General features: G+C 36.1%; 1 protein-coding gene and 1 long non-coding RNA gene across 8 annotated transcripts in view; one reads left to right on the top strand and one right to left on the bottom strand.

Moving 5' to 3' along the window:
* POC5 (POC5 centriolar protein) overlaps positions 1-27,859 on the top strand; it is a 36,904-nt gene that overhangs the window by 2,346 nt on the left and 6,699 nt on the right. For 2 of the 3 annotated variants that reach the window (XM_037530413.2, XM_037530414.2), the window contains exons 3-11: positions 773-868; positions 10,835-10,973; positions 12,996-13,073; positions 15,343-15,548; positions 17,810-17,986; positions 18,786-18,890; positions 20,259-20,438; positions 21,660-21,813; positions 24,282-24,553. In XM_037530413.2, coding sequence (XP_037386310.1) covers positions 785-868; positions 10,835-10,973; positions 12,996-13,073; positions 15,343-15,548; positions 17,810-17,986; positions 18,786-18,890; positions 20,259-20,438; positions 21,660-21,813; positions 24,282-24,553 — 1,395 coding nt within the window. In that variant the 5' untranslated portion in view covers positions 773-784. The remainder of the gene's footprint in view (positions 1-772; positions 869-10,834; positions 10,974-12,995; positions 13,074-15,342; positions 15,549-17,809; positions 17,987-18,785; positions 18,891-20,258; positions 20,439-21,659; positions 21,814-24,281; positions 24,554-27,859) is intronic. The other variant, XM_037530417.2, reaches the window with a different exon arrangement.
* LOC119261191 (uncharacterized) overlaps positions 20,407-27,859 on the bottom strand; it is a 57,945-nt gene continuing 50,492 nt past the window's right edge. For 4 of the 5 annotated variants that reach the window (XR_005128961.2, XR_005128959.2, XR_005128960.2 and 1 more), the window contains 2 exons: positions 26,339-26,510; positions 20,741-24,536 (listed from right to left, as the gene is read on the bottom strand). This is a non-coding gene — a long non-coding RNA (uncharacterized LOC119261191). The other variant, XR_005128958.2, reaches the window with a different exon arrangement.

Genomic DNA, 27,859 nt, shown 5'->3' with positions numbered 1-27,859 from the left:
TTCAGTATCTCACATCCTGAAAACTGCCTGAGTGATCTTTCTAAAAGACAAACCTGATCATGTGATCACTTGTTTAAAACATTTTGATAACTCCCTAAAATAAAGACCAAACTTTTTGACATAACAGAATCATGATCTGACTGTACCTAACCTTGCACATTTCATTACTGGTCAAGCCTTGTCTGACTCTACTGATTGTGAAGTCCTTAAGGACAGGGACTTGCTTTTTAAATATTTTACTTGTTACTAAATTTACTTTTATTATAATTTTTATTCACTTATTTTTTTGGCTCTTTCAACAATTTTTCTATGCCTTTATTAAAACCTGTTGTTTTACTTTTACCAAAAGTAAGTTTCCTAGGTGGGGAATTTTGCATAAATTGTTCATTCTCTCTTGGATAAGTATCTTACAAGGAATTGCACAGCACCCAGAGTGTCACATATTATTGGAAAACAATGACACAGTCTCTTATTCTCAGCAAGTGTTATTGCAGATTTTTTTGAGGATCCTCTGTGGCTTTTTATCTTGTCATGTGTTTGTCTCCTTGATGCATTATAAACTTATCTATGTTGGGAATTGAATCTTTATCTTTTCTTGTCCAACTATTTGGCTATGGGTACTTAATATGTTAAATGATTTTAACATATCAAATGAAGATTGTTTACAGCTTAGGATATTGATGTGTGTGTGTGTGTGTGTTGCATGCACACAACATACACACACACATACTTTAAATACTAAAGACAAAAGTAAACTTCTGTTGTTTTATAGTATCTGTGAAGAATGTCATCAGATGGCGAGAGAGGCTGTCTTCCACTTGTGCAAAATGACTCAGACCAAGGCAGTACTGTGTCTTCAGATCTCCAGGTAGGAAGATAAATCTAAATTTGTAATGACATTTTTTGTTTTAAGCACATGATAACATGAGGGGAAATGAGTACTTTTTCATTCCCTGGTGTTATTTATAAAGGAGTCTTTCCAATTATATTTACATTCAACGTTGGAAATTACCTTCCCACACTTTGGGAATTAGTTTGGGAGATACTTCTTCCATTGCTTTAACCTTTCAGAAAATAATCATAATCATGAACTCTTCAATCACTTTTTATACAAACACTTCAGACAACATTGTGAAAAAAGAAGCTGAAAGCCTCAAAAAACACTTTTTCTTGGAATTTTCTCATTATTTATCCATGAATGCTACTTTCACTTTTAATGCAAATTAATACAATATTAAGGCATCCAAGGTTCTGGGACCCTTGACCCCTAGTTTTCTAAGTTCTAGTCCCTGTTGCCACAACAGTAAGCACATTCTGCTCCCCAGGACTGGACAGTGACAGACCAGTTGATGACAGAAGGTATGGTTTTTACGTGAAATGTTTTAAATTTCTTTTATTTCCAAATGTTTCATCATCAGAAGTATGGATTAAGATCTCTAGAGTAGATTTTAAATGGGACAATACAGATATGATATATCTTAAATTTTATAATAATATAAATATAAATTTAAAAACTAGATGTTTATGCCTAAGTAGAGCAAATTGTTATTAGCAGTGTATAATATGGGAAATGATTTTTGTTATGAAACAGAAGTGTTCTTTTAATTTAATTTAGAAACTCGGAAGGAATTAGAAAATCTCTGTGAATATTTACTAGGCTAAAAATAGACTAGAATTGTGACATAGATGCTTCACCCTCGCCTTCCCTTTGGACTGTACCTCTCCTACTTAGTGCTATCTTTTAGGTGATGGCACTTTCCTGCACTCTTTTCTGCCTTACCCAGCTTCCTTCAAGCGAGAACTGATATATGATTAACTCATTTATACTAAAATATAAACACCTTGTAAGGCCTCAGGTTGTCATTTCTCATTACAGAGGCAAGGCTTTACATCAGAGGAATTAAGTCTCTGGAGTAGAATTTGAGAAGAAAGGGGAACAGCTTTCTAGACATGCAAGAAATAATTTTGTGTTATTAGTTACCTGCTTAGAATGTCAACCCAACAGAGATTCTGTTTATTAGTATCCCTCAACTTATAGCTGTACTGACTCTTAAACTGTTTATATTCCAAAACAGGAAACATTTCAAAATATAAATACCAGAAATGACATTTAGGATTGAAAAAAATCTATATACTTATACATATGTAGTAAGTAGGTCAAAACAAACATTTAATACAAAAGTCTCTCATATGTCAATATTCCCCCTAAGGGAGTAGTAGAATACTACTGTCTCAGTTGTATGAATATTTCATGAATCCTTCATAAAACTGTCAGTGATAAATACTGAGGGATAGGCAACATCCAGGCTGTTATTCACTGATAATGTCCTCTAAACACAACACTCAGTTGCTCAATCTCCCCTGGTATGTATATCTGTAGTCCGGGAGCACATCAGTCCAATTGCTGGGAGTAAGGGCCCCAATATTACAAGTTCTGGTTCTAATTCTGATGCTTATTTACCTAAAGATAGGTTAACTTGCCTTTTATGAAAAACAATATTGTTTATTTTCAACCTTAACTAAAAAAAATCACCCATTTGGCCTATATCTACATATTCGAAACTAAATTAATTGTTTCAATAACTGGTTTTTCGAAATCTTCCTCAAAATAAGTGAAAATATATATGTATGTTGAATACTATTAATGTATACCTTTTGACTTTTAATCATAGTGATTGTTGTAGAAGTTTTGAAATAACATGTTTGGATCTTTTTATCCTTTTCTGACCCAGAACAGAGGTCAGACTATCAGAAGCTACAAGTTAAAAAGCCACTGACATCCCCTGCTGCTGTTTTCCTATAGATTGTGCTAATTAACTCTGAGCAGAGCTAATTTAGCTAAATCTAGTAATAGGTGTACATTAATAGTATTCAACATACATATATATTTTCACTTATTTTGAGGAAGATTTCGAAAAACCAGTTATGGATGGGAATTTGGATGTGTTGATGGACAATTAAAGTTCTTTTTTTTTTTTTTTTTTAGTTTATCATGTCATTTGTTTTTATTTTTTATTTTATTTTTTTTTTTTAAATATTAAATTTTATTTTTATATTCCCCATACAATTGCAAACGCCCCATTCTGACCCCAATCCTTCCCCTCCCGCCCCCACCCCCCAAAAAGTGTCTCTGGTTCATAGTTTTTGTTGATTTTGATTTTCACTTTCTTATATTCATTTTCCTGGTCCCTTATTTAAGTTTTCTAGATTCCTGCTATGAGTGAGACCATCCGGTATTTTTCTTTTTCTTTTTGGCTTATTTCGCTGAGCATGATCCCTTCCAGTGCCATCCATGTTGCTGCAAATTGCATGTGTTTATCTTTTTTGAATGCTGAGTAATATTCCATGGTATATATGTACCACATCTTCTTGATCCAGTCATCTATTTTTGGGCATTTGGGTTGTTTCCAAAGCTTAGCTATTGTAAACAGTGCTGCTATAAACATAGGAGTGCAGGTGCTCTTTGGAATTGATGTTTCTGTGTCCTTTGGGTAAATACCTAGGAGTGGAATTGCTGGGTCATATGGAAGCTCTATGTTTAGTAGGTCCAGAAATCTCCACACAGCTCTCCATAGTGGTTGGACCAGTTTGCACTCCCACCAACAGTGCAGAAGAGTTCCTTTTTCTCCACATCCTCGCCAACATTTGTTGTTGCTAGTTTTTTAATATGTGCCATTCTCACTGGTGTAAGATGGTATCTCATGGTAGTTTTGATTTGCATTTCCCTGATGACAAGTGATGTTGAACATTTTTTCATATGTCTGTTGGCCATTTGCATTTCCTCTTCAGAGAAGTTTCTTTTTAGCTCTTCTGCCCATTTTTTGACTGGATTATTTTCTTTGTTGTTGCTGAGTCTCATCAGCTCTTTGCAGATTTTTGTGATCAGTCCTTTATCATTAGTGTTGGGTGCAAAAATGTTCTCCCAGTTGGTGGGGTTTCTCTTTGTTTTTGTTATTGTCTCTTTTGCTGTGCAGAAGCTCTTTAATTTGATGTAGTCCCAGCTGTTTATCTTTCTCTTCACTATCACTGCTTTGGGTGATGTGTCTGTAAAGATGTCTTTGCTGTGCAAATCCCGTAGTGTTTCGCCTATATTTCCTTCTATGTATTTTATGGTTTCAGGTCTTATGTCTAGTTCTTTAATCCATTTTGAGTTGATTTTTGTGTATGGTGTGAGGTAGTGGTCAAGCTTCATTCTTTTGCATGTAGCGACCCAGTTTTCCCAGCACCATTTATTGAACAAACTTTCTTTGCTCCAATGCATAGTCTTTGCTCCTTTGTCAAAGATTAGTTGACCATAAATCTGTGGGTTTATTTCTGGATTTTCTATTCGATTCCATTGGTCTGTATGTCTGTTCTTGTTCCAATACCATGCAGTTTTGATGATTATGGCTTTGTAGTATAGTTTGAAGTCTGGGAGTGTGATGCCTCCATTTCCTTCTTTTTTTTCAGTAGAGCTTTGGCTATTCGGGGTTTTTGGTGATTCCATATGAATTTCATCAATAATTGTTCTATTTCTTTGAAGAATGCCATTGAGATTTTGATTGGAATAGCATTGAATCTGTATATTGCTTTTGGTAGGATGGCCATTTTAATAATGTTTATTCTTCCAATCCATGAGCAGGGGATGTCTTTCCATTTCTTTGTGTCTTCTTCTATTTCTTTTAACAGTGTTTTATAGTTTTCTTTGTATAGGTCCTTTACCTCTTTTGTTAGATTTATTCCCAAATATTTGATTTTTTTTGTTTCGATAATAAAAGGGGTGGTTTTTTTGATTTCTTCTTCTTCAGATTTATTGTTTGTGTATAGGAAGGCTACTGACTTTTGCGTGTTGATTTTGTATCCTGCCACTTTACTGAATTGATTGATGAGTTGAATTAGTTTTTCTGTGGAGATTTTGGGGTTCTCTATGTATATTATCATATCATCTGCAAATAGTGATAGTTTGACTTCTTCTTTTCCTATTTGGATTCCTTGGATGTCTTTCTCTTGTCTTATTGCTCTGGCTAGGACTTCCAGTATTATATTGAAAGCAGTGGTGAGAGTGGACATCCTTGTCTTGTTCCAGATCTTAATGGAATTGCTTTCAGCTTTTCACCATTGAGAATGATACTGGCTGTTGGCTTGTCATAGATGGCCTTTATGATGTTGAGGTATGTTCCTTGTATCCCAAGAATTTCAAGGGCTTTTATCATGAATGGGTGTGTGCACTTTGTCGAAAGCTTTCTCAGCATCTATTGATATTATCATATGGTTTTTATATTTCTTTTTGTTGATGTGTTGGATAACGTTGATTGATTTTCGGATGTTAAACCATCCTTGTGCCCCTGGAATGAATCCAACTTGGTCGTGGTGAATTATCTTATGGATACATTGTTGGATTCTGATAGCTAAAATTTTATTGAGGATTTTTGCATCAGTGTTCATTAGGGAGATTGGCCTATAGTTTTCCTTTTTTGTGTTGTCCTTATTCGGTTTTGGTATTAGTGTAATATTGGCTTCATAGAACGATTTGGTATTGTCCCTTCCTTCTCAATTTTTTGGAAGAGTTTGTGAAGGATAGGCACTAATTCGTCTCTGAATGTTTGGTAGAATTCATTTGTAAATCCATCAGGTCCTGGGCTTTTGTTTTTGGGGAGGTTTTTAATTACCATTTCAATTTCGCTGCTTGTAATTGGTCTGTTTAGGTGTTCTATTTCTTCTTTATCTAGCTTTGGTGATTGTAGAGTTGTAGGAATTGTCCATCTCCTCTAGATTGTTGAACTTGTTTCCATATAACTGTTCATAGTAGTTACTGATTCTTTTGATTTCTGCTGTGTCCGTTGTGATTTCTCCTCTTTCATTTATGATTCTGTGTATTTGTGCTTTCTCCCTTTTTTCCTTTGTGAGCCTGGCTAGGGGTTTGTCTATTTTATTTATTTTTTCAAAGAACCAGCTCTTGGTTTCATTGATCTTTTGGATTGTTATTTTAGTTTCAATTTCATTTATTTCTGCTTTGGTTTTTATTATTTCTTTTCTTCTACTGGTTCTGGGGTTTTTTTGTTGTTCTTTTCTAGATCTTTGAGCTTCGAGATTAGGTTGTTTCTTTGAGTTCTTTCTTGTTTTTTGATGTGAGCTTCTATTGCTATATATTTTCCTCTTATTACTGCTTTTGCTGCATCCCATACATTTAGGATATTGGTGTCCTCCTTGTCATTCAATTCAAAGAATTTTTTAATTTCTTCTTTGATCTCCTCGTTAGTCCAGTGGTCTTCCAGTAGTGTGGCTTTTAATCTCCATGAGGTAGGATAGTTCCTTGCCTTCTTTTTATGATTTATTTCTAGTTTGATGCCTTCGTGGTCAGAAAAGATGGTTGGTATGATTTCAATCTTGGAGTATCTGTTGATGTTTGTCTTGTGCCCCAGTATGTGATCGATCCTGGAGAATGATCCGTGTGCGCTTGAGAAAAATGTGTATTCCGTTTTTTTTGGGTTTAGTGTTCTATAGATGTCTGTTAAGCCCAAATGCTCTAGGTCCTTATTTAGAGCTTTAGTTTCTTTACTTATTTTTTGTCTTGTTGATCTATCCATTGTTGATAGTGGTGTGTTGAAGTCTCCCACTACATATGTGTTTTCTCTGATGTCTGTTTTCAGAGAGGACAACAGTTGTCTGATATATTTTGGTGCTCTTTCGTTTGGTGAGTATATGTTAATGAGTGTTATTTCTTCTTGAAGTATTGTCCCCTTAATCATAATGTAGTGACCATTGGGGTCTCTTTTTATTTTTTTGAGTTTGAAGTCTGTTTTATCTGATATAAGTATAGCTGTTCCTGCTTTCTTTTTTGGCCCATTTGCTTGTAGGATTGTTTTCCATCCTTTGACTTTGAGCCTATTTTTATCTTTTGTAGCTAAATGTGTTTCCTGGAGACAGCAAAAGGTTGGGTTTTGTTTCTTAATCCAGGCTGCAACTCTGTGTCTTTTTATTGAAGAGTTAGTCCATTTACATTTAGAGTTAATATTGATATGTTAGCATCTGTATTTGCCATTATTTTTCTCTTTCCTTTGATTTTATTTATTCTTTTAATAACTTTTTTTTTTTTTGGTCTTCTTTCGTTGTTATTCGTCCCTCTGAGGTTCTGGCTTTAGGATTCCTTGTAGTATTTTTGGAGTGGGGGTTTAGTCGCAATGAAATTCCGGAGTTTCTCTTTGTCTGGGAAGGTCCATATTCTTTCTTCATGGAGGAAAGAGAGCTTTGCGGGATAGAGTATTCTTGGTTGGCATCTGTTTTCTTGGAGTCTGTTGACTATGTCCCTCCACTCTCCCTTGCCCGTAGTGTTTCTTCAGAGAAGTCTGATGTCAGCCTGATTGGTTTTCCTTTGAATGTTATCTGTTTCTTCCCTCTTGTCAGCTTCATTATTTTTTCCTTGTCCTGGATTCTTGGAGCTTTACTATTATGTGTCTTGCTGTGTTTTTCCTTTCGTCGTGGAAGTTTGGTGTTCTTCTTGCTTCTTGTATATCAATTTTCAGCTCCTTCTTCTCATTTGGGAAGTTCTCTTCAATTATATCCATGAATATTTTTCTCTGTTCCTACATCTCTCTCCTCTCCTTCTGGAATTCCTATAACTCTTATATTTCCTTTCCTCATGGAGTCAGATAGTTCCCAAAGTCTTTCTTCATTCTTTTTCCTTCGTACTTCTCTTTCCTTTTCTGTTTTGGTTCTTTTATTTCTGTGTCTTCAAGATTACTTATTCGTTCTTCCATTTCATCTATTCTGCTTTCATTGCTTTTCCCAGAGTTCTTTAGTTCCTCCATTAATTCTTTGATCTCCTGCATTTCTCTTACTTCCCTCTTTAGGGACTCAATTTCCTTCTTCTGATCTATCACTTTTTTAATCATGGCAATTTTAAATTCTCTTTCTGGAAGGCTCAGAAGTTCTTCCAAGTTGCTGTCGTTGCAATCTGGGGAGTGGTTTTCTTTTTGTGGTGTGCTTCTTTCCTGAGGAGTTTTTAGGTTGCGTGTGGTTCTTCTACTCCCTACTGTCTGTTTTCTAATTTGTCGTATGCGTTGGGACACTGTGTTGCTCGGACTGACTGACATCTTGGGTGAACTTCTCCGCTCCCCTCTGGCTCTTCCAGGAGCCATCTCTGTCTTCTGGGGGAGCTTTCTGCTGGTTTTAGGCAGTTTTTACTGAAGAAATGTCCCTGTTCTCAAATGGCGAAGCGGGATGCAGTCCCTGCGCCTCCGGTTTCAGGCACACTCTTCTGCGCACCCGGTCTGCCCCGGACGTGGGTGCCTGCTCCCTCTGTGGGCTCAGACTGCTGGTCGGAAGGGGCCTGGCGTGGAATAACTTCCCGGCTGGCCACTGGGTCCTCCAGAAACCTTCTGCCCTTTTCAAGCAGTCTTAAGAAATGTCCTGTTTTATAGGGTGTTAGTGACTTTTTTTTTCCTGGTCGCTAGGTGGCGCCAGAGATCTCTCCTATTGTCCTTGGGGGGCTGTTTTTCGCCTCCCCCACCCCGTGGGACAGAGAACAGAGCGGGAATGGTAGGGTACACCTCAACAGCTTTGGGGTGCTGTGTCTGCCTTGTGCCCCACCGTCGTGGAGAAACCACGCCCCGAATTTTCGTGCCCCGGGTCTCAGTTCAAAGCCCTCAGTTCCAGGACACGGGCTGTAGCCCAGTTCAGTGGCGCGGGAATGGCGCCTTTTGCACCGCTCCCGTGCCTGGGCGCCTGGTTCCTGCTCACTCAGGGAGGGACCTTCACCTCAGTGAGGACCTCCACGCGTCTCCCCACAAGCCTAGGTCGTCTCCCCGCAAGCCTAGGTCGCAGGCGCGGGGACCTGGGCAGCCGCGATCTAGGTCTGCACTTGCTTTTCAAGTGCGCCGAGTGCGCCGCGTTCCCGCGCCAGCTTACCGGCAGCCCGGGCTGTGTGCGCGTCTCCCGGGGTCTTTGTTCTTCTCTATTGGCGCCCGGAGCCGTTCGCTCACCGCCGCGGCGGATCCTGCAGGGTTCGCCTCAGCTCCCGTTCACGGGGTGTGGTGGCTGCAATAGTTCCTTTCCACGCACAGTCCCGCTTGCTGCGTCGTTTGTTCTTGTGGGCCGTTTTGGTTTGTTGTTTCCTCCTCTCTGTGGGTCGGAGAGTGCCGCCTCTGTGGGCGGGGGAGGGGAGCAGGGTTCTGTGCTTCCCTCCCTTCTCGTCCTCTTTTATGGCCACTTTCTTCTTCGGGCAGTTCGCTGGCGTCACCCGTTTATCTTCCGTGTCCCAGTTCTCACTGGGACCTGCCGCTTTTCCTCCCTATTCACTTTTTTTAATGGGAGATCTTACTCGCAGCGTCTCCTCGCCGCCATGTTGCTCCGCCCCCGACAATTAAAGTTCTTAACTCAGAAAGCCAGAAGGGAAATGTAAAGGTTGCTGATTTGCAAACAGTATACCATTTGATAATGGTTTTATTAAAAATACTTCTTTCCTTGATTTAGACAGTATCGTTAATTTGATTTACTCTGACACTTCAAGAAGGTAATTTTGAGTATCAGTTATCTTCACACTGAAGATGAACCCAAATAATAAAAGTTATGGCTAATGAAATGCTGATAGTGAAGTTTTCTATGTCTAGATCATGACACTCACATTCTTGAAAACCTTTCCCCTGATATTTTTAATGCAAACATATTCTCTGGGTCTATGCTGTAAGACTGGCAGAGAAATTGCTCCTTCATAGAAATATTTGGTGCATCAGTGACCTACCCCTTTTGAATGGACACTAAATTCCAGTGTATGTTTTATTTAATCAATTTTTTGGTTTGACCAAATATTTAAGTTTCTATATTACGGAATCCCCTTTTGTTTACTTTGAGCAATATTCCTATAAAATTTACTCTTCATGACCTGCCTTAAGTTACTCCTTATATGCCATGATGTTGCCACTCCTCATTTTCATCTTCGGTATTCTCTCTCTTCCAGTATTCCTCTTAACTTTTGCCATGTTTACATAAGAAAACAGATTTAGGGTTGTTGTGGGGCTGGTTGGGGGTCAGGAAATGACCAGAACCATCTCTCGGCTTTCCTTTTGTGGTGTCTTTGGGAACAACATTTTAGACCTAAATTTCAGAAAAAGAAAAATGTCTAACTATTGCTCTTCCCACCTGCAAGCAACTGCAAAGTGAGGGAGGGCTCTTTCATGTAGAGCTGGTAATAGCCTTCAGGGAACTACAGTAGGTAGTCTTTGTGTCACCATTGTTAAATTGACATGCTAAAGAAATTGAATACTACAGTACTAGCGCTAAAAGAAATTTGTGGGATTTTTTCCAACTAAACGTATTTGTTGAATTTTTTTTGTTTTTAAGAATTTTACTTGCCACAATAGTATAAAAAATGATAAATGAGGGCCTCCCTGGTGGCTCAAGGGGTTAAGTACTGCACTGTGAAGCAATCCACAGCCTCTGCAGCACGAGTTCAATCCACGGCCAGGGAGAAACCCACATGGCGAGGCAGACCTCTTCTGTCTCGCCCACTGCTCCCCTCAGCAGTATATTTTAGTCACTCTGCCTGTTCTGTACCCCACTTTGTCTCTGGTGGATCCTCTCACCCCCCACACCTCTGGCCTGCACCCCAGCTGTTGTATACATAAATAAATAGATCTTTTAAATAAATAAAACACAAATGGTAAAAAAAAAAAAAAAAATGAATGAAAAATGAAGCAAAAGTGTACATTCCTTACTATGTGGCAATATTGCTTTGAGAACTGAAATAGAAAACATATTTTAGATGTTGAATGTTAAAGAACTCTTCCCTTATCATTCTTTTGCCTCAGTGTCCATTGTGACAGGGTTATAATACATTATTATTACTGGCCTCTCCTAGGTAGAGTATGAAGAACTGCTTCGTTATGCTATAGTGACTCCAAATATTGAATCAGGTGCTCCACAGCCATCTCATTCTAAGGGAGAAGCATTGCCAGATGTTAGACATCCTACTGTAATTGATACTCGTCATAATCAAGGTTATGTATATTTTTCAAGTATCTCTTAATTTAAGGTGTTACTGAGCTTACTAATGATGCTGACTTTATGATTATGAAATGTTTTTCCAATGACTCAATCAATGTGTGTATCAACTATCATCAGGATGGGGGCAGCACAGGAAGAACTTTACATTTTACAAAGTTATTCTTGATTCTTATATGACTGCTTGATTTTTAATTGAACTTTATTTGACTATTTATGAAAAGTAATAAAGTTAGAGCAACACAATAGCAATTGTACATCTATTATAGGAGTATATTATATCTCTGCATTTGTTCCAATGGTTGTATGTCAGGACTATCTTGAAAACAAAATGCCCAAAACCCACAATTAAAGGTGGTCTATAGGAACTCCCAGATACCCTTAGGTTTCTGAACCATGAGCTAGAACTTATCAACAGTATATGTATATATATATATGGACAAGGATTATTGTCACAAAAATGAACTCATCTTTAGACTATTTCAATGACAGGAATGAGAGCTAATGTAAAGCAGGATATATATTGATAAATGAAAGGTAAAGAAGAGAAGCTAAAATTCTTTTACCTATCTATTCCTCATTCAGTAAAATACAAAACCCCAGTGGTTCATTCTATATAAGTGTTATACAAAAGGACTTCTTGAAACAGCCCTGATGGTGGACAGTTACCAGTGATACATAAACTCCAAGGATCCCTCCTTAAAGGCACATGACACAGTCTACTCTGTGTCAGCAGACTCCTAGGGTTCTGGTAAATCATAACCCTAGTGTCTCTTTTCTTCCCTGTCTATAGACATGGATCTTTCATTGTTCCTCAGTCTTCAGCCTTCTGCATTGGATAGGCAGATAGAATCTTAAATATATGTATATATGTATTTACGCATGTATGTTTATTCTGCCAGCAAAATACTATTAACTGAACATTGTCCACCGAAATATTAATCTTCAAGAGATATGACCCTAGGATTTATTCATTCTACATCAGTCACCTTGACCATGGTTTGATTACACCAGTATCTCAACATCAGTTCCTACTGAGCAAACCCAAATAAAGTGCTGCATATTCTCTTATATATATAAATAGGCATTCAGCATGCTAGCCTTCTATGCCTCTACACTTAAGATGGTCACCAAAAGTGTGTTTCCTTTTTCATTGGCAACAGTGCTACTGTTCTGTTGTTCCCAGTGACACAACACAGGGATCCTTTCCTAACTCCGACTCTCCAGCCTCTCAAAATAATCATTGGTATCTAAGATCCCCTCTCCTTTCCAGCCTGTAAAATAGTATGTATTTGTTTATGATCTACCTTTTCCAAAAAGGATTTGACAGTATAAGCATATAACATGCAATGAATTTAGATACCCTGATTCACACATAGACTTGGCGGGAGCAGACAGTATAAATTTTATCATTACATCTCTTTATTCTTGGTATTGCCATTGCTTGGCATAAGCAAGCTGTGTCAAGCTGGCAAAGTACATATCACCTCCGACACTTGCCATTCTTATAAGGTTTTTCACAATTTCCTTTTGGCAATATATTGACTAAAGGTTCCTGAGGTGAGGAGTAGGGAGTGCCTGTTTGGGGGAAACCAGTGTCACTTTAGTTTGATTGTAACTAGTAGAAAGTAGCAGGTCCCTAGAAGTATCCAGTGTTGTAAGACAGCATAGCCCTTTCTACGTTCTAATGTGATTCACCCACTTATTCTCCTAGTGTGAATTGAATTTTGTAAACTGAGTTCTTTTTCATCCACATTTGGTGGATCAAGTTGAGCTTATTAATGATATAATAAGCCTTATAATAAGCAGTCTCAGATTTCTAGTCTAGATTTCTAGTCTCATTGTTCTAGTCTCAGATATCTTTTCTTCTTCTTTATCTCAGTGTTCCTATGTCCCCAGCCTGTTGTATTTTGGTTGGTCTAAAATCTTATGTCCTGCTCCCTTCTTAAATTAGGTATGTGCAATTAAGCATTTTATTTAAGAGGAGCTTGGTTTAATTTTGAAAAACTTTCTTTCAGCAGGAAGTAGCTCTCTAGTAAGAGAAACAAGAATGGAAGTCGGAAAAGGAAGTGATTTAAATATTTCAAAGACAGATGGTATGACTTCCTTAGTTTCTTTTTATTAATATGCATTTTGTGGCTTGATGAATATTATGTAAGAGGAGTAATTTTAGGAATTTAGAAATAATTGTTATTTTTAAATGTAGTTGTTAATTTGTTAAATAATGCTATTTAAAATAATTTCATAAGATTCCAAAATAGTACAATTAAGACAAGTTAATGTGGGCCTTCCGGGTGGTGCAGTGGGTTGAGCGCTGCACTGTGAAGCTGTCCGCAGCCTCTGCAGTGTGGGTTCGATTCCTGGCCGGCCAGGGAGACACCCACATGATGCAGCAGACCTCTCCTGTCTCACCTGCTGCTCCCCTCAGCAGTGTATTTCAGTCAGTCTGCCTGTTCTGCTCCTGGCTCTGTATATGGTGAATTTTCTCACCCTCCCGTGCCTCTGGCCTGTACCCCAGTTCTTGTATAAATAAATAAATCTTAAAAAAAAAAAAAAAAGGACAAGTTAATGTATTATCATGTATTGACATCCTTTCTCAAAACTGGTAGGTTAGGGCCTCCCCAGTGGCACAGCGGTTGAGCGCTGGGTTGCGAAGCTGCCCGCAGCCTCTGCAGCGCCGGTTCAATCTCTGGCCGCTGGGTGAGGGTCCCACATGGCGCACAGACCTCTCCTGCCGCCCGCTGCTCCCCTCAGGCGTGTACTTCGTCACTCTGCCTGTTCTGCTCTCCGCTCTGGCTCTGGTGAATTCTCTCACCCTCCTGCGCTTCTGACTGTACCCAGTGCTTGTATAAATAAATAAATCTAAAAAAAAAATGCTAGGTTAGAGGGCAGATATTTTAAAATATTTAATGGGATATTAGGTAGTTTAGTAACTTTTTTCATAAATCAGTGCATTATTTCCCAACATTCAGGCATTTGTGTACATCCTATCTTTATCCACCTGTTCTGTTCATTTAGTGTTTTTCTTTAGATATATTCACTTTTAGTTAAGTTCATTTTAAAAAGAAAGTTTGTGTGTATTTTTGATTATAGCATAAAATCAATAGAAATAGGAAAGTAGAAAGCAGTGGTAAAAATAAAAGCAACTAAAACAAAGTTACCAAAGTTTTTTTAGTAAGCACTGTTGCTGTTCAACCTGAAGTCTGCCTTTTTCTTTGTTGAGAGATTAACCAATGTTAACAGAGGTTTTAAAAGCATAGTAGCAATATATTGAAACTTTTTCTTTGATATAGTTAGAAAAACTAAAATAAAAATAGGATATTTTTATTACTGTGTGACTCAATGTTCTTTTAATACAATAGAAGGGCCATTTAAGTCATCATAAAAGAAATTCCTTCATCCTTTAGTTCCTTGTTTGTAAATAAAAATTTTGGACAACGTAATCTCTGAGAAACCTTCCAGGTTCTTAAATTGTATGACTCTATTTTTAAAAAAAAAAAAGTTTATTTTTAAAAAAGTAGAGCCTATTGCTTTTCTCATCAGTATGGATCTAGTTAGTAAAATCTAATAAAAGGGAAAATTCACGAACTTTGTCATTCTATCTTATTCTTTGGATTAAAACCACCATTAGAGCACATAGGTAGTGTTTCATGGTGTGACTGGCCTGTTATGTAGTATTTTTTAATGCAAAACATATATTAGGAAATTATTTCCCTTTTGCAAAGAATTCTTAAAAGATGTGCTGTTAAGTAACAAGTTGTATAAGTTTCTATTTGAATCAAGAAAGGAAGAGAGCAAAACCCTTCAATCTTGGTTATTAGTATTCTCGACGAAAGTGAGATACATAAAAAATGACAGTGAATAATCTGTAATTTCAACATGCATGTTTAATAAAACGGTTAATTTTCTACATTGTGTTTTTTGAAGATAGATATAAGTTCTCTTTCTGGCTCTGAACCTAGTGTCCCCACGAGTAAAATGGAGATCATAATATGTTATTTCTTAGGGTAGTATATATTGTGAAAGCTAATCCTACTATTTTTATAACAGGGCATAGAAAGCACTTAGTGAATAATGATGAGGTGATAATAACTTTCCATTCTGGCTGGACCTGGATATATGAAACATTTTCATTTGAGATAGAGGTCGTTTTGGGGGGTGGGATGTTTGTATAGAAGGCATTTCATGCTGGTCAGTCCTTCATCAGTGACAATAATACTAAAGTTTAAAATGGCCAGATTAGGTACACTGCCTTTTTCTCAGCTTCCATAGGTAAATGACATCTTTTAGCCTTCCAGTATCAACTTCTTACCAGTAGGTTATTTTCAGTTTGACTTGACCACTGCAACTTTCCTTTTCTTCTAGGTTCATCACCAGTGTTATCGCCAAGGAAGTCTTCTCACCCAGTCATGGATTTTTTCAGTTCGAATCTTTTAGGTGACTCTTCCTCGCTCGGATCTAATTCTACTCATGGCGATACCCATGAAATCATTGTGAGCGATTTTCTTATTTCTGATGAGTACCTTCAGAAGATGGAAAATGTGCTTGATATTTGGAGTTCAGGTCTGAAGGTATTACAGTTATTTAATTATAATTGTCTGATACATAGTATACAGTTTGCTCTTGATTACACTGTTTATATTTAATTGCATTGAATTAAAAGGATTTTTTAAAAACCCAGGGCCCAGGGTCTCAAATCTGTGTTTCTTATTCTTTTTTTTTTTTAATTATTTTATAATATTATGTAAGCATCAGGTATAGATTTTTTTTTTATTTTAAAGATTTATTTTTATTTATTTATACAAGCACTGGGTACAGTCAGAAGCACAGGAGGGTGAGAGAATGAGCCAGAGCCAGAGCGGGGAGCAGAGCAGGCAGAAGGACCAAAGGACACTGCTGAAGGGAGCAGCGGGCGGCAGGAGAGGTCTGCACGCCATGTGGGACCCTCCTCCGGTGGCCAGGGAGCAGCTGGGGATCGAACCTGCACTGCAGAGGCTGCGAGCAGCTTCGCAACCCAGCGCTCAACCGCTGTGCCACCGGGGAGGCCCTGTGTTTCTTATTTTTTAGTGTCCACATGAATCACCTAGGGATTCTGTTAAAACTGTTACTTCTTATTCAGTCGTTTGTGACCAGGACCCAAGATTATGCATTTTCTAACAAGCTCTCAGATACTGCTACTGGTTCAGAAACCATACTTTAAATAGCAAGTCTTTTTTAAAATCACTTTTTTTTCTTAAGGTAACATTAGTTTACAGTACTATATAGGTTTCAGGTGTACTGTTTCTAACCATAGCAACTGTATATTTCATGCCATAAAATGTCCAGTCACCATCTACCACCAAGCTATTCCCTCCCCACTCTCCCTCTGGTAGCCATCATTTTGTTGTCAGAGTCTAAGGGTTTGTTTTGTTCTGTGTGTGTGCTTGCTTTTCCTTTTCTTTATATTCCATAAATGAGTGAAGTCATACAGTGTTTGTCTTTTTCCTTTTGATTTATTTCACTTAACATAGTTTCTTGAATCCATCTGTGTTATTGAAAATAACAAGATCTCTTTTTTTTTAATGGCTGAGTGGTATTCCTTTGTGTATATTTAAACTCAATCTTTTATCAGTCACTTGGGTTGTTTCCATAGCTTAGCTAAGTAGCAATGTTTTAAAAAGTTGCTGTGTCAGTTCTGTTCCCTGGAATTTCTCAAAGACAATTTGAAAGACTCAGCCTTTGGGTGACTAAGACACCTAATAATCTTTACTTTATCATAGCTATGACTACTGGAAATGTCTCCTTTTATACAAATCACAAGATCCAGTTTTAGCAACATATATTCATTTCTCTGTTACTTGGGACCTTAAATTCTAGAAATATTTTGTATAGTCGCTACCATTTTTTCCTCATGGAACAGGTTTCATACTTCTAAAACATGGTATAAATCTGTTGAAATAATGTATCACCAACCATTCAAGTTGTTCTGTGTTCAGTTAACCATATTGTTATCCAGTTTTTTTAATAACATGCTTATTGGTATTTTTATTAGACCAGTCAGCAGGGTGAAAGAGGTCAGACTTAGCCATTTGTTTTAAGGTGGCCGTTATGGTAAATGATTTGAGGAAGAAAACATCAGTTCCCATGATTTACACTATCCTTCTCCCCCACTATCTAAATAATTTACTAGTCCTGTGGGTTAGCCTAGGCCATATTTCTACATATCTTTTCTCAGTGATTCACATTAATATGGACATGTAAGTCCTCAATTTTAAACAAAGAACCTTTTTAATAGTGAATGAAGTATGGAACTTTTTTAAATGACAAGATTGCTTACAAAGTAACTTAGAAAAGAATTCTGTATCCCTGGTATCGTGAATGTGAATTAAAAAGAACATGATTTTTAACAAATGTTTTTATTCATATATTTTGGTTTTTTCCGCTATTCATATATTGACTTCTGATTTTCAAAATGTTTCTTCAGTTCAGTGTAATTTTTTTTTTAAGATTTTATTTATTTATTTATTTATACAAGAACCAGGGTACAGGCCAGACTCGCCAGAGGGTGAGAGGACTCACCAGAGACAGAGCAGGGAACAGAACAGGCAGACTGACTGAAATACACTGCTGAGGGGAGCAGTGGGCGCGACAGGAGAGGTCTGCCACGCCATGTGGGACCCTGACTGGCTGGCCGGGATCGAACCGGTGCTGCAGAGGCAGTGGACAGCTTCACAGCGCTGTGTTCAACTGCCTGCACCACTAGGGGAGGCCCAAGTTCAGTGTAATTTTAAGAACAATTATTAAGAAACAGATTACACTTGTAGTTTGTTAATTACAATTAACTGTTTTTCAGACAAATATCATATCTGAACTAAGTAAATGGAGACTGAATTTTATTGACTGGCACCGAATGGAAATGAAAAAAGAAAAGGAAAAACATGCATCAGATTTAAAACAGCTATGCAGCCAAATCCACAGCTTGAAGGAACTGCAAAAAGCCTATGAAATCTCCATTGGGAGAAAAGATGAGGTCTTTTTATGTTCCTTTTTAACTGAAATTCAGTTAATGTCTTGATAGGTAATGATCTTGCTTTACAGTACATACAAGATACAAAGGAAGGAGCACTTCAGGAACTGGTAGAAAAACAAATGATTAGAATAACATTTATTCTTCCTGTTAAATATACAGGATCGTATCATTTCACTGTTGCCATCAGCTTGGTGTTGTTGAAGTTTTAAGAGTACAGGAATACTAATTTTTTCTGCCTAATCTTTTATTTCCAATTTCCCTTGAGAGAACATCAGGGAGCCAGAATTATCCATGTTTTAAATATTCTTTTAAGGGTCTTTTTAAGTACTTCACTTTTTATCTGTGATGTCTTCCTTTGTTGATAAAATCTTTATTTTACTGATAAACACAGAGAGCGCCTTTTTATTATTTCTGTCCTCCTCTTAAGAAATGGAGAGTACGGTTCAGCTTTGTGTTAATTTTGTGTGTACCAACAGCATCTTGACCAAAGCAGATGGGTAGAAATGTATGGCTCCCCCAGGAGGATGGTGGCTTCAGAGAAGAGGGACTCACAGCAGACACCTCAGCTGGTTGTCTGCAAATGCAGCTTTCAGCTGCTTTAGGAACTCAGTTAAGATTATAGTTTGTTTTTTTTTAAATATACCTATCTTTTGGTGTTATGGCTATAATACAAAATTGGACATTTTACACAACTCAGTTTTCTGAAATACTAGCTACTAATGCCAGTCATTTTCACTTTTACCCTCTAAACTCTCTCCTAAGGTAATCTCACAATAATTGGATTAATTGCTCTCTGCAGGTGATTTCTAGCTTGTCTCATGCCATAGGCAAGCAAAAGGAAAGGATAGAGTTGATGAGAACATTCTTCCACTGGCGAATTGGCCATGTTAAATCCAGACAGGACGTAAGTGTGAAAAAAATGACTGACAAATATTAAGACTTCTGAACTCAAAAGCATTTAGGATCACATATTAAAATTCTTGTTAGTCAAAGAAAGATTTGTTCCTAATAATTAGTTTATACTGTAATGTTGTTTTATTTCACAGAAATCAATTTTGGTATAGTTTAGGAAAAAATACTGTTAGGTTTTATAGACCTATTAATGTATCATTTCCTACTTTATAGTTGGTTTATAATGATTGTATTTAAATTACAAATGCCCTGGTAATGGAACCCCTTTAATAAATTTAATCTCAGATGTGATTATGAGGAGAAAATTTGTAGTCTTTAACATATGTCCCTATATTGCTTCTATCTAAAATGCCTGAATATATTCCCTTCATAAAGAGACGATACTGTATTTATACATTATAAAATTGCATCAATGTTTGTTGTGTAGACTTGCCTTAGAATGTGAATCAGAGAAAGCCATATCTGTATAGCTTCTTAAAGATTATCATTAGTTTTTATATAATTTAAACTTAAGCATCTTTTCATTAAGAAATAAATCAGTATATCAATGTAAATATAAACTGAAACTAAATTATTGTATCAAAAGTGAAAAAGTCATATGTATATATCCCACAAGAATCAGGCTATAGAGATTCAAGAGTATAGACGGTGGGGTTTTGTTTTGGTTTATGTGATACCCATGTGAGCCATGGAGTAATCTCTGTATTGAGTTCCAAGATTGTATTTAAGGAAAAGGCTATTACTATCACGTAATAAGATTTCTCCTTTAAAAATACTTTCTAGTTCTTTCATTTTTGTATTAATCCCAATAGATTAAATCTTCATTAATCATATTGAAATGAACTATGTAAAAGTAAATATGCCATATTTATTTTAAAAAACCCATATATTTGAAGTTATAATAAATGTGACATAATGAGAATGTTATATTTAAATGTTAGCTAAAATAGGTGAAGCAACATTGAATAACTTCAAATTTAAGAAAATTGGAAGTTGGAACTACCACTTAAAAAGAATTAAAATCCCTTAATAAAAGAAGAATCTGCATTAAGTTCCCATTGAGTCAGTTTTTCCCTGTAACTTGTTTAGGTGTATGAAACAAAGCTGTAATGGATAAGAGCTCAGGCTCTGGAGGAGACAGGCTTGGCTTTTTTCCCTTCCCATTTGTGTGACTTAGACTGGTTACTAAACCTCTCTGAGCCTGTCCTCCTATCTGCAGATCTGAATAATATGATTACACAGGATTAAAAAAAATAATAATGTAGACCACTGCTTATCACAGTGTTCTGTTTACATAGTATTGCTACCAATATATTACCAGTCCACTGTGTTTTTGAGGTTGTATATTATTTTCACTTAGGTTTATGAAAATAAACTAGCTGACCAGTACTTCCAGAGAACTTTACTGAAGAAAACCTGGAAAGGCTGGCGTTCTGTAGTAGAAAGGAAGTGGAAAGATGTGATCGAACGAGCTTGTCAAGCAAGAGCTGAAGAAGTTTGTGTCCAGATTTCCAATGATTATGAAAACAAAGTTGCTATGGTAAACTTTTTTAATTTTCACTTTCTTGTAATAAAAATAGCACCAGTTACTATTAGTTTATAGTCTCCAACTCTATTTAATGCAGTGTAGGTTCAGATGAGACACTGTTGGAAAATAACAACACTAGTCAGACTGAACAGATTTATTGTAAATCATTGTAACTCTGACCTGCAAACTTGAATTGGACCTCTTGTATGTACATTTCTTTTGGAAATACCGATCACCCACTAGTCCTTATATCTCTTAGAAAGCATACTTCCTTCTGCGTCTTCTTTTAGTCTTTAGCTAAAAATAAAGAACAAAACCAAAAATACTTAAATTTAAAGAAACTATGTTCTTACAAGGTTGACATAAAGCAGTTGTACAGAAATTAAAATTACTTTCCCATTGACTTTTAATAATATCAACATTGTTTCCATGGGAAAGCATTCAAGACCCATAATGAAATGAAAACCATACTGAGAAGAATGCAGTGGGTCTTTTGAAGCCAAATACTAAAAGGAAAAAAAATTTCATCATTATAGCACAAAGTTCTTTTTTTTTTTTAATAAAACTCACCTTTAATTAAAGCTCCTATCTGAACATACCTTCCTTAGATACATGTGGCTCACTCCCGTAGGTCCCCCAAATCTCTGCTTAAATGTCATCTTCTCAAATACCACCCCCTTATATTGTACCTCTTTTCTGCCCTGCCAACTTGATTATAACACAAAGTATTTAATGTTAAAAATGTTTTCTTGTATAAATATTTTTCTGCATTTCAAAATGGCATGCAAAAAATGCAGTAACTTTAGATCTGGTCTGTGAAAAGTGTATTATACTTTATATCACTTTCTACTTTAATTCAATAGGTAACATTTAGTTTTTAAACATTCTGTTAATATTGCAGGCATTTAGTTGTTTGGGTTTATTTAATTTTATTTATTTTTACATGTAAGAACTGGCGTGTAGACCAGAGGTTGACAGGGGGTATGAGAGGATTCACCAGAGATAGAGTGGGGAGCAGGACAGGTGGATCTACAGAAATATGCTGCTAAGGAAAGCAGCGGGTGAGACTGAGAGGTCTCCTTTGCTAAGGGATTGAACTCAGGTGGCAACGGCGATAGGGCTGAGACTTAACCGCTATGCCCCCAGGGAGGTCCTGTTTCGTTATTTTTAAACAATAAAAATTAGTCTTCCTGTGTCTCAAAACCTTAATCTCTATTTAAATTCTTATTTTAGTTATCTGGTGCTTTGGAAAATGCAAAAGCTGAGATCCAAAGAATGCAACATGAAAAAGAGCTCTTTGAAGATTCCATGAAGAAAGCTTTCATGAGGGGTGTATGTGCATTAAATCTTGAAGCTATGACTATATTTCAAAACAGAGTTGATGCAGGTTACTATTTTCCTTAAGTCTTTGCCTTCTTTCAAAAAGAATTTGAAATTTCAGTGATTGCGTGGTCTGCAGTACTAATTTTGTGTGATAGGTATGTCTTATACAGCACTGGTATTTTTATTTCCACAGTGTCATACACAGTTTTAAATCTACCATGTAAATTTGTTTAGTCATCTAAGAGCTGATCAACTAAATTGAAAGTAGCCAAGTTCCTTGAGTATTTTGTTGATTAAATATTCCTTATCTAGTCATACATGTCCTGTTTAAAAAAATTATTGTGTTCCAGTTAAGAAAGCCTCCACTAAAACTCATTTTCAGCAGATACAAATATAGGCCTATCTGTAGAAATCAAGTAATTTTATTTCAAGAAATGTCTGTGCTTGGCTGAAATCTGAGTAGTTCATATCATAAGTTTTGTCACTGTAGCTTAAAATAGCACAGGATTAGAATCTTTTGCCACCAATTTATAGTGAGGCCTGTTTTCCTGATGGGTTTTAATTTTTTTCTCTGAACAAAGAAGATAATATAAATCACCCTTACTTGCTTCATAGGGAGTTCTCATGCAATAAAATATTGAAAGCTCTTTAATAGACACAAAATACTTTAACATGTAAGATGAAAATCATGATGTAACTGTGATCTTTAGTCAAGTCAGCTTCTTAACTTTCTTGTAAGTTTGTGAACATTGTTCAGTATTCCCTATTAGTAAACCTTATTTGAGACTTTCAGTTTATCAGTGACAATTTCGTTTTATAAATTAATATGATTTCTATACAGTAAATAAATTCTGTGTGCTTGCCATGCCTTCATTTTAAAGAATCAACAAACATTATACAAGCCATGTAAATTGTGAGTTAAGTCAAATCTTGTTCTTTCTGAAGCAGTCATGGTGTGTGGCCTACATTCACATTAAAAATTAGGATCATAAAACCTCAAGGCTGAATAGTTTATCTTCCTAATACTCTAGTAAATGGTCTTTTAATTGAGTGTCAACAATGAAAATAAACTCACCACCTCCAATGATAGAATTGTCATTCAGTTAGCAAGTTGTATGTATTAAATTGGAGGATTTAATTATCACTTTTTAGCAGACACTTTATTATAAAGTAATAAATTATTATCATTGGAGCCACCTACATTCAATTATAAAAGACCTGTGCTTGGGACACAGTGTTTTACCACCTTAATATATTTACCATTTTAAATTTTAAATTCAAATAAATTTTATTTGTGTCTCCTCCAGACAAATACCCATAACAGGTTATGAAGAACATGTATTCTGATAACACAATGTAATTTATTTTGTTCTGGTTGCTTTTAAGTCTATTATTATGTGCAGCTAACGCCAGGTTCTAGAAACCTAACTGTTTTGAGTAGCTTTGTGCTTTGTTCTCAGAGAATTCTGTTTTCAAAGCAAAAGCAGTATTTTTTAGTGAATTCCTGTCATCAGTGGATTTCAAAAGACCTGCGCATTACAATCCTCATTATACTCTGTTAATTAGATAACTTACTCTGTTTTACATAAAAGATAGTCTAAGAGAAAGACTTAAACAGAAGCCTAAATTTCTGGATGAAAAGAGGACAACATAGAAAAACCATGTAAACATGGGGATATATGCTGCCCTCTGTTCAGATATTCTGAAAAGAGTTCAGACTGAATTTCCAAACCCTCATCCTAGTGTTTGGTATCACATATACTGTATAGTCTTATATGGAAATTTTAACCAAATTCTAATACTTGGGGGCCAGATATCTAAATTTTGAAGAAACCCTTTGCCATAGCTTCTGGAAGCTAGTATTATTCACTCCTTTGATCTCAGATGAAGGTTCAGTTTTGAGAGAAGGTTACTATATGTGTGTCACTAAAATTGATAAGTGTGCAAATGTGCTCTTAATTCATGACTTATATAATCCGTCTGCAAAACTTAGTTCTTTTGACTGCCAAAAGTAAAGATTTTCATGTTATTTATTGATATATTATTGTTTGCTGAAAAATCAAGAATAAAAACATAATGTTTTAGTTAGGATAGGTGCAATATATAGAATGAGAAGGTAAGGTAGACAGTATCAGAAAATAATTCTGAAGATCTAAATACAGGGCCATTGGTCAGAATAATTGCATGAAATAACTAAAAAATATAAATCCTTGGGTTCAGGGTGATGATGTTATTGTAATGGTTGTGATGGCAGTGCACGTTGAGTATACAATTTATTTTTTATCTTTTTCATAAATGTAAATCATTCATTAGCTTTAACATGTTGAGGGAAGTGCTCTGAAATCTTTAGTAGTTAATACTGACATTAATCAGATAATACTGACAAATGAATTAATTGAATTTATCCAATAAGTGACAAATTTTTACATTCTTTTATGACCAAATTTTAGCTGTTATTTATTTTCATTGTTAGGGAAATAAAAGTAATCTTATCTTAGAGGAATTTTAATGGAATTAATTTGTGATTTATAGGGACAGACTTCACAAATGTTAGAAAGGAAGACTATGGTCCTGGTGTTCAAGGAAAAGAACATTCTGCTCATTTGGACCCTTCAGGTGCTCCACTGCCCTCATCTGGGGCTCGGCCACTGACCCCGCCAGCAGCAGCCATGGGAGTCACCAGCTCTGCTGCCTTCCCCTCTGCCGCTTCCCTCACTTCTGCTGGGGTTGCTTCCACTTCCTCTGCTCACGTTACGTTTCCTCCTGGTACTGGGTCTACAGCTGTTGCTGCAACAGAAGAAATGGTTAGTACTCTTCTTGAAAGTGCCCACCCTGGGGTAAAGATTCCAAACTTACTTGTATATTGGATATTTTGAAATCAGAACCTACTTTCCCATTTCCCATTCTTTGATGTGGCATTTAGGTCATATATTAAATATTAAAAAGTATTAGAAAATAAAAGTGGCCAAAATATTAATTTGTACTTGGAAGTTCTACTGTAATAGTGGTAATTAAAGAAAGAAGTTTTTTAGTTTACATTTTTCAGAAACTAGTCAGGAAATTAGATTTAATTTGTGAATTTTTTTTAATTTGAAGGAAATTGGTATTTTTAAGGATCTAGTGGCTTAATTGGCTCTTTTGTATATTGGCTCTTTTTTGCAGCTTTCTCCTTTCCTGGATGCAGATACATCGTCAACACTACTCTGTAGTGACTCCATCTTGATTCAATTAGGTTTTTAAATTTTGATGCATAACTGGAATAGAGATAGGAGTATTTTTCCCTAGAATCACTAAGCTGCTATTAGAGACAACAGAGAGAGGGATGGAGATTTGTAGAAGAACTTGCCTAAAGTAGAATAATCAAGCTATTAATATGGTAAGAATTCCAGACAAAGCACATCATGTTTCTGACCCCTGGAGTTGCTGTTGTTACACTGTATTCCTCCAGCAGTGTTTCTGGGAGAGAAAGGAGGAGGGACACAAGTCAAGCTTATCATACTGACTTCAGCAGGTTTTTGTTTTAAAATACTATACCCTTTTCTACTGTGGCTTGGTGCTGGCATAAAGTCCTGTATAGTTAAAAAATTCTTGTCTCCCTTTCCTCTCCTACCCCAACCACTTACATGAGAGAGAAAGGAAGTTAGCAAATATAAGTTCCAGGTAGTTCCTCTGCAGGCCATTTGAGGATACCAGATGGTAACTGATCACTCTAGACAGCCTTCGAGCTGAGGGAGGCACTGAGCCAGTCAAACAATTGGTTATCTTTAGTATTCCAGAGATTCTGAATTTAGTAAATTTAGTATTCCTGAATTTCTGCCTTTTGGATGCTACTAAGTTTGGAGGATAAAATGTTGAGGTCTACTATTTATTATGTTGCTCTTCATTCACAGTTTTAATAAAACGTCTGATCGGAGAAATTTGAATGTGTGAGGGGGTTTTCACTTAGAAATAAGACACTAAAATTCAATCCTGACATATGTTCAACTATTTATTTTTCATGATTACACTTTTTGAAGTGTGATCCTACAGACGATTTCATATAAATAAGCACACTGAGTATTCATTTAAATTTCTGGTCTGTTATTGTTATATTCAGATAACACACAGCTAAATTTTTTAAATTCCTTTCCTACAATTTGGCTGTACCATTTGTGTATCTGCATTTATTATTTTAAAAAGCCTGAAGATGTACAGGAAGACCTAAATGAATGAGTTTGCTTACCTCCATTTTTGTTGCTTATTTTTGGAGCCAATTTAATCTGGGATAACAATGAAGTTTTTGAAACCTGAGAAACACAATATTGTGTGGACATCCCTCCTCTCCCCCCCCCTCCCTCTCACCCCCCACCCCCCACAGCTACATCTTACTCATTCAAAAACATACACATTCAGTTTCATTCACATAGGTACAGATTTTAGGGCTAGAGAGAAAGGTGAATCACAAATAAGTCCACCTGTAAATGTAATTCTGGTTTTCTTTCTTCCTCATATAATCACAGTTCTCAGAAGTACCTCAAATATGTTTTCTTGTTTTTATAAAGAACCATAACAACAAAAGAAAGAACAAATACATGAATCAATTAACTTACCTAATGTGAAACCATTGTTGGGAGTAGGAAAAGGGAGATCCAAAACTAGTTATCTTTCTCTTCATTTTACCCCTAGAGGCTTCCTATGAATACTCAAAATTTTTTCCAGTCTCCCTCAGTATTTCCATTAGAGACAAGGAAGTGTTTGTGGAAGAAAATGAACTGCAAAGAGCTGGGAAACAAATAAGTGAAGAAAAGAGGATTACCATTTCTCACAAAATAATATCTTCATATGTAAATTTATTTCTCCCTTTAGACATCTTCAGTTTGTTAAATAAAATATCAGAATTTTATGGTGGAAAACATATTTGAAAATAATTAGGCAGTTCTACAGGCAGGTATATTTGCAGTTTACAAAGTTGAGCAGTAGATGGCACTTAACTCTTTTTAACTCCAGTTGGAATAATTGAGGGGTTTTAATTGGATTTTTAAGCTATTTAATAAAAGTTTCTGTTTTGACTTTACTTTTCATCTGAAAGGAAAGTGATAGGGTATCAGCAGGCAGTTGGTGCTACTTTCCCCATTTTATAAATGAAGAATTTGATGCTTATAATAACTTTACCGTGGATGCAGTTAGTAACAGAATTAGAAGTCAGACTGATAGTCTGGCTTCAGAACCTGTATGTACTGTGAACTAATAATATGTATGTCCTTGCTAAATATTAATCCACAAATATAGCACTTTTTTAAATATGTCATTTTTTCTTATTCCTTTTGATTTTGTTGTTTATGTTGACATGGTTTAAAATACTAGAATTTCCATTTTTAAGTCAGCTAGACTTAAAATCACTTTATTGAAACCCAGCATGACTGCCACCAGTAAGTTATCATTTAATCAAAAAGCTAAATCATATATGTAAATGACCTGTACATACCTTGTGATTATTATTTTATCCTAAAACATACATTTATATTAATTTGCCAGTTTTTAATGTAGATCCAAATCAAGAGTGGGTCCACAAATTGTAGTTAATCATTTTTTTAATGTAAGCCACACTCAGTGTATTTTCTATGATTTCCAATTTTAGTTTAGTGAAGTAAAGCAAGAACCTTAATGGAATTCACAGAGCAATCTGATTACAGAATCCTTCTGGGTACTTTTACTTCACCTTACTTAGCAGTCTTTTCCCCCTAATAGCTTGTTTTTCCTAAGCTATCCATATTTACTTTCAAACAACTTATTCAGCAGTTTACACAATTTTTAATTAAATTACCTACCAAGTAAACATTGTTAACAAGTGACAAACATTTGAAAACAAGTAACTTGATAAATATACAAGTCATTTAAAACAACTTTGAATTGTTCAATTCAAATGAGTGTATAGAGGTTTCTTTAAAAAGTTTTATTACTTTATTGACGTATATATTTTCATCTCGTTGAAGGCATTCTAAAGCAATTTCTCAGCTCATTGAGTTAAGGTTATCATCTATGGGCGGTTTTCTCAGTTCAAACTTCTCCTAGTTTAGACTTCTCCAGTTTTTCATGCCTCCCTTCACCCTTAAGTGAGAGAGTAGCTGTCA

This window comes from Talpa occidentalis, unplaced genomic scaffold (genome assembly GCF_014898055.3).
Source record: "Talpa occidentalis isolate TD23 unplaced genomic scaffold, MPIMG_talOcc4v2.1 talOcc4.6, whole genome shotgun sequence".
In the NCBI taxonomy this organism is placed as follows: Eukaryota; Metazoa; Chordata; class Mammalia; order Eulipotyphla; family Talpidae; genus Talpa; species Talpa occidentalis.
This window is presented reverse-complemented; position numbering and strand designations above follow the sequence as displayed.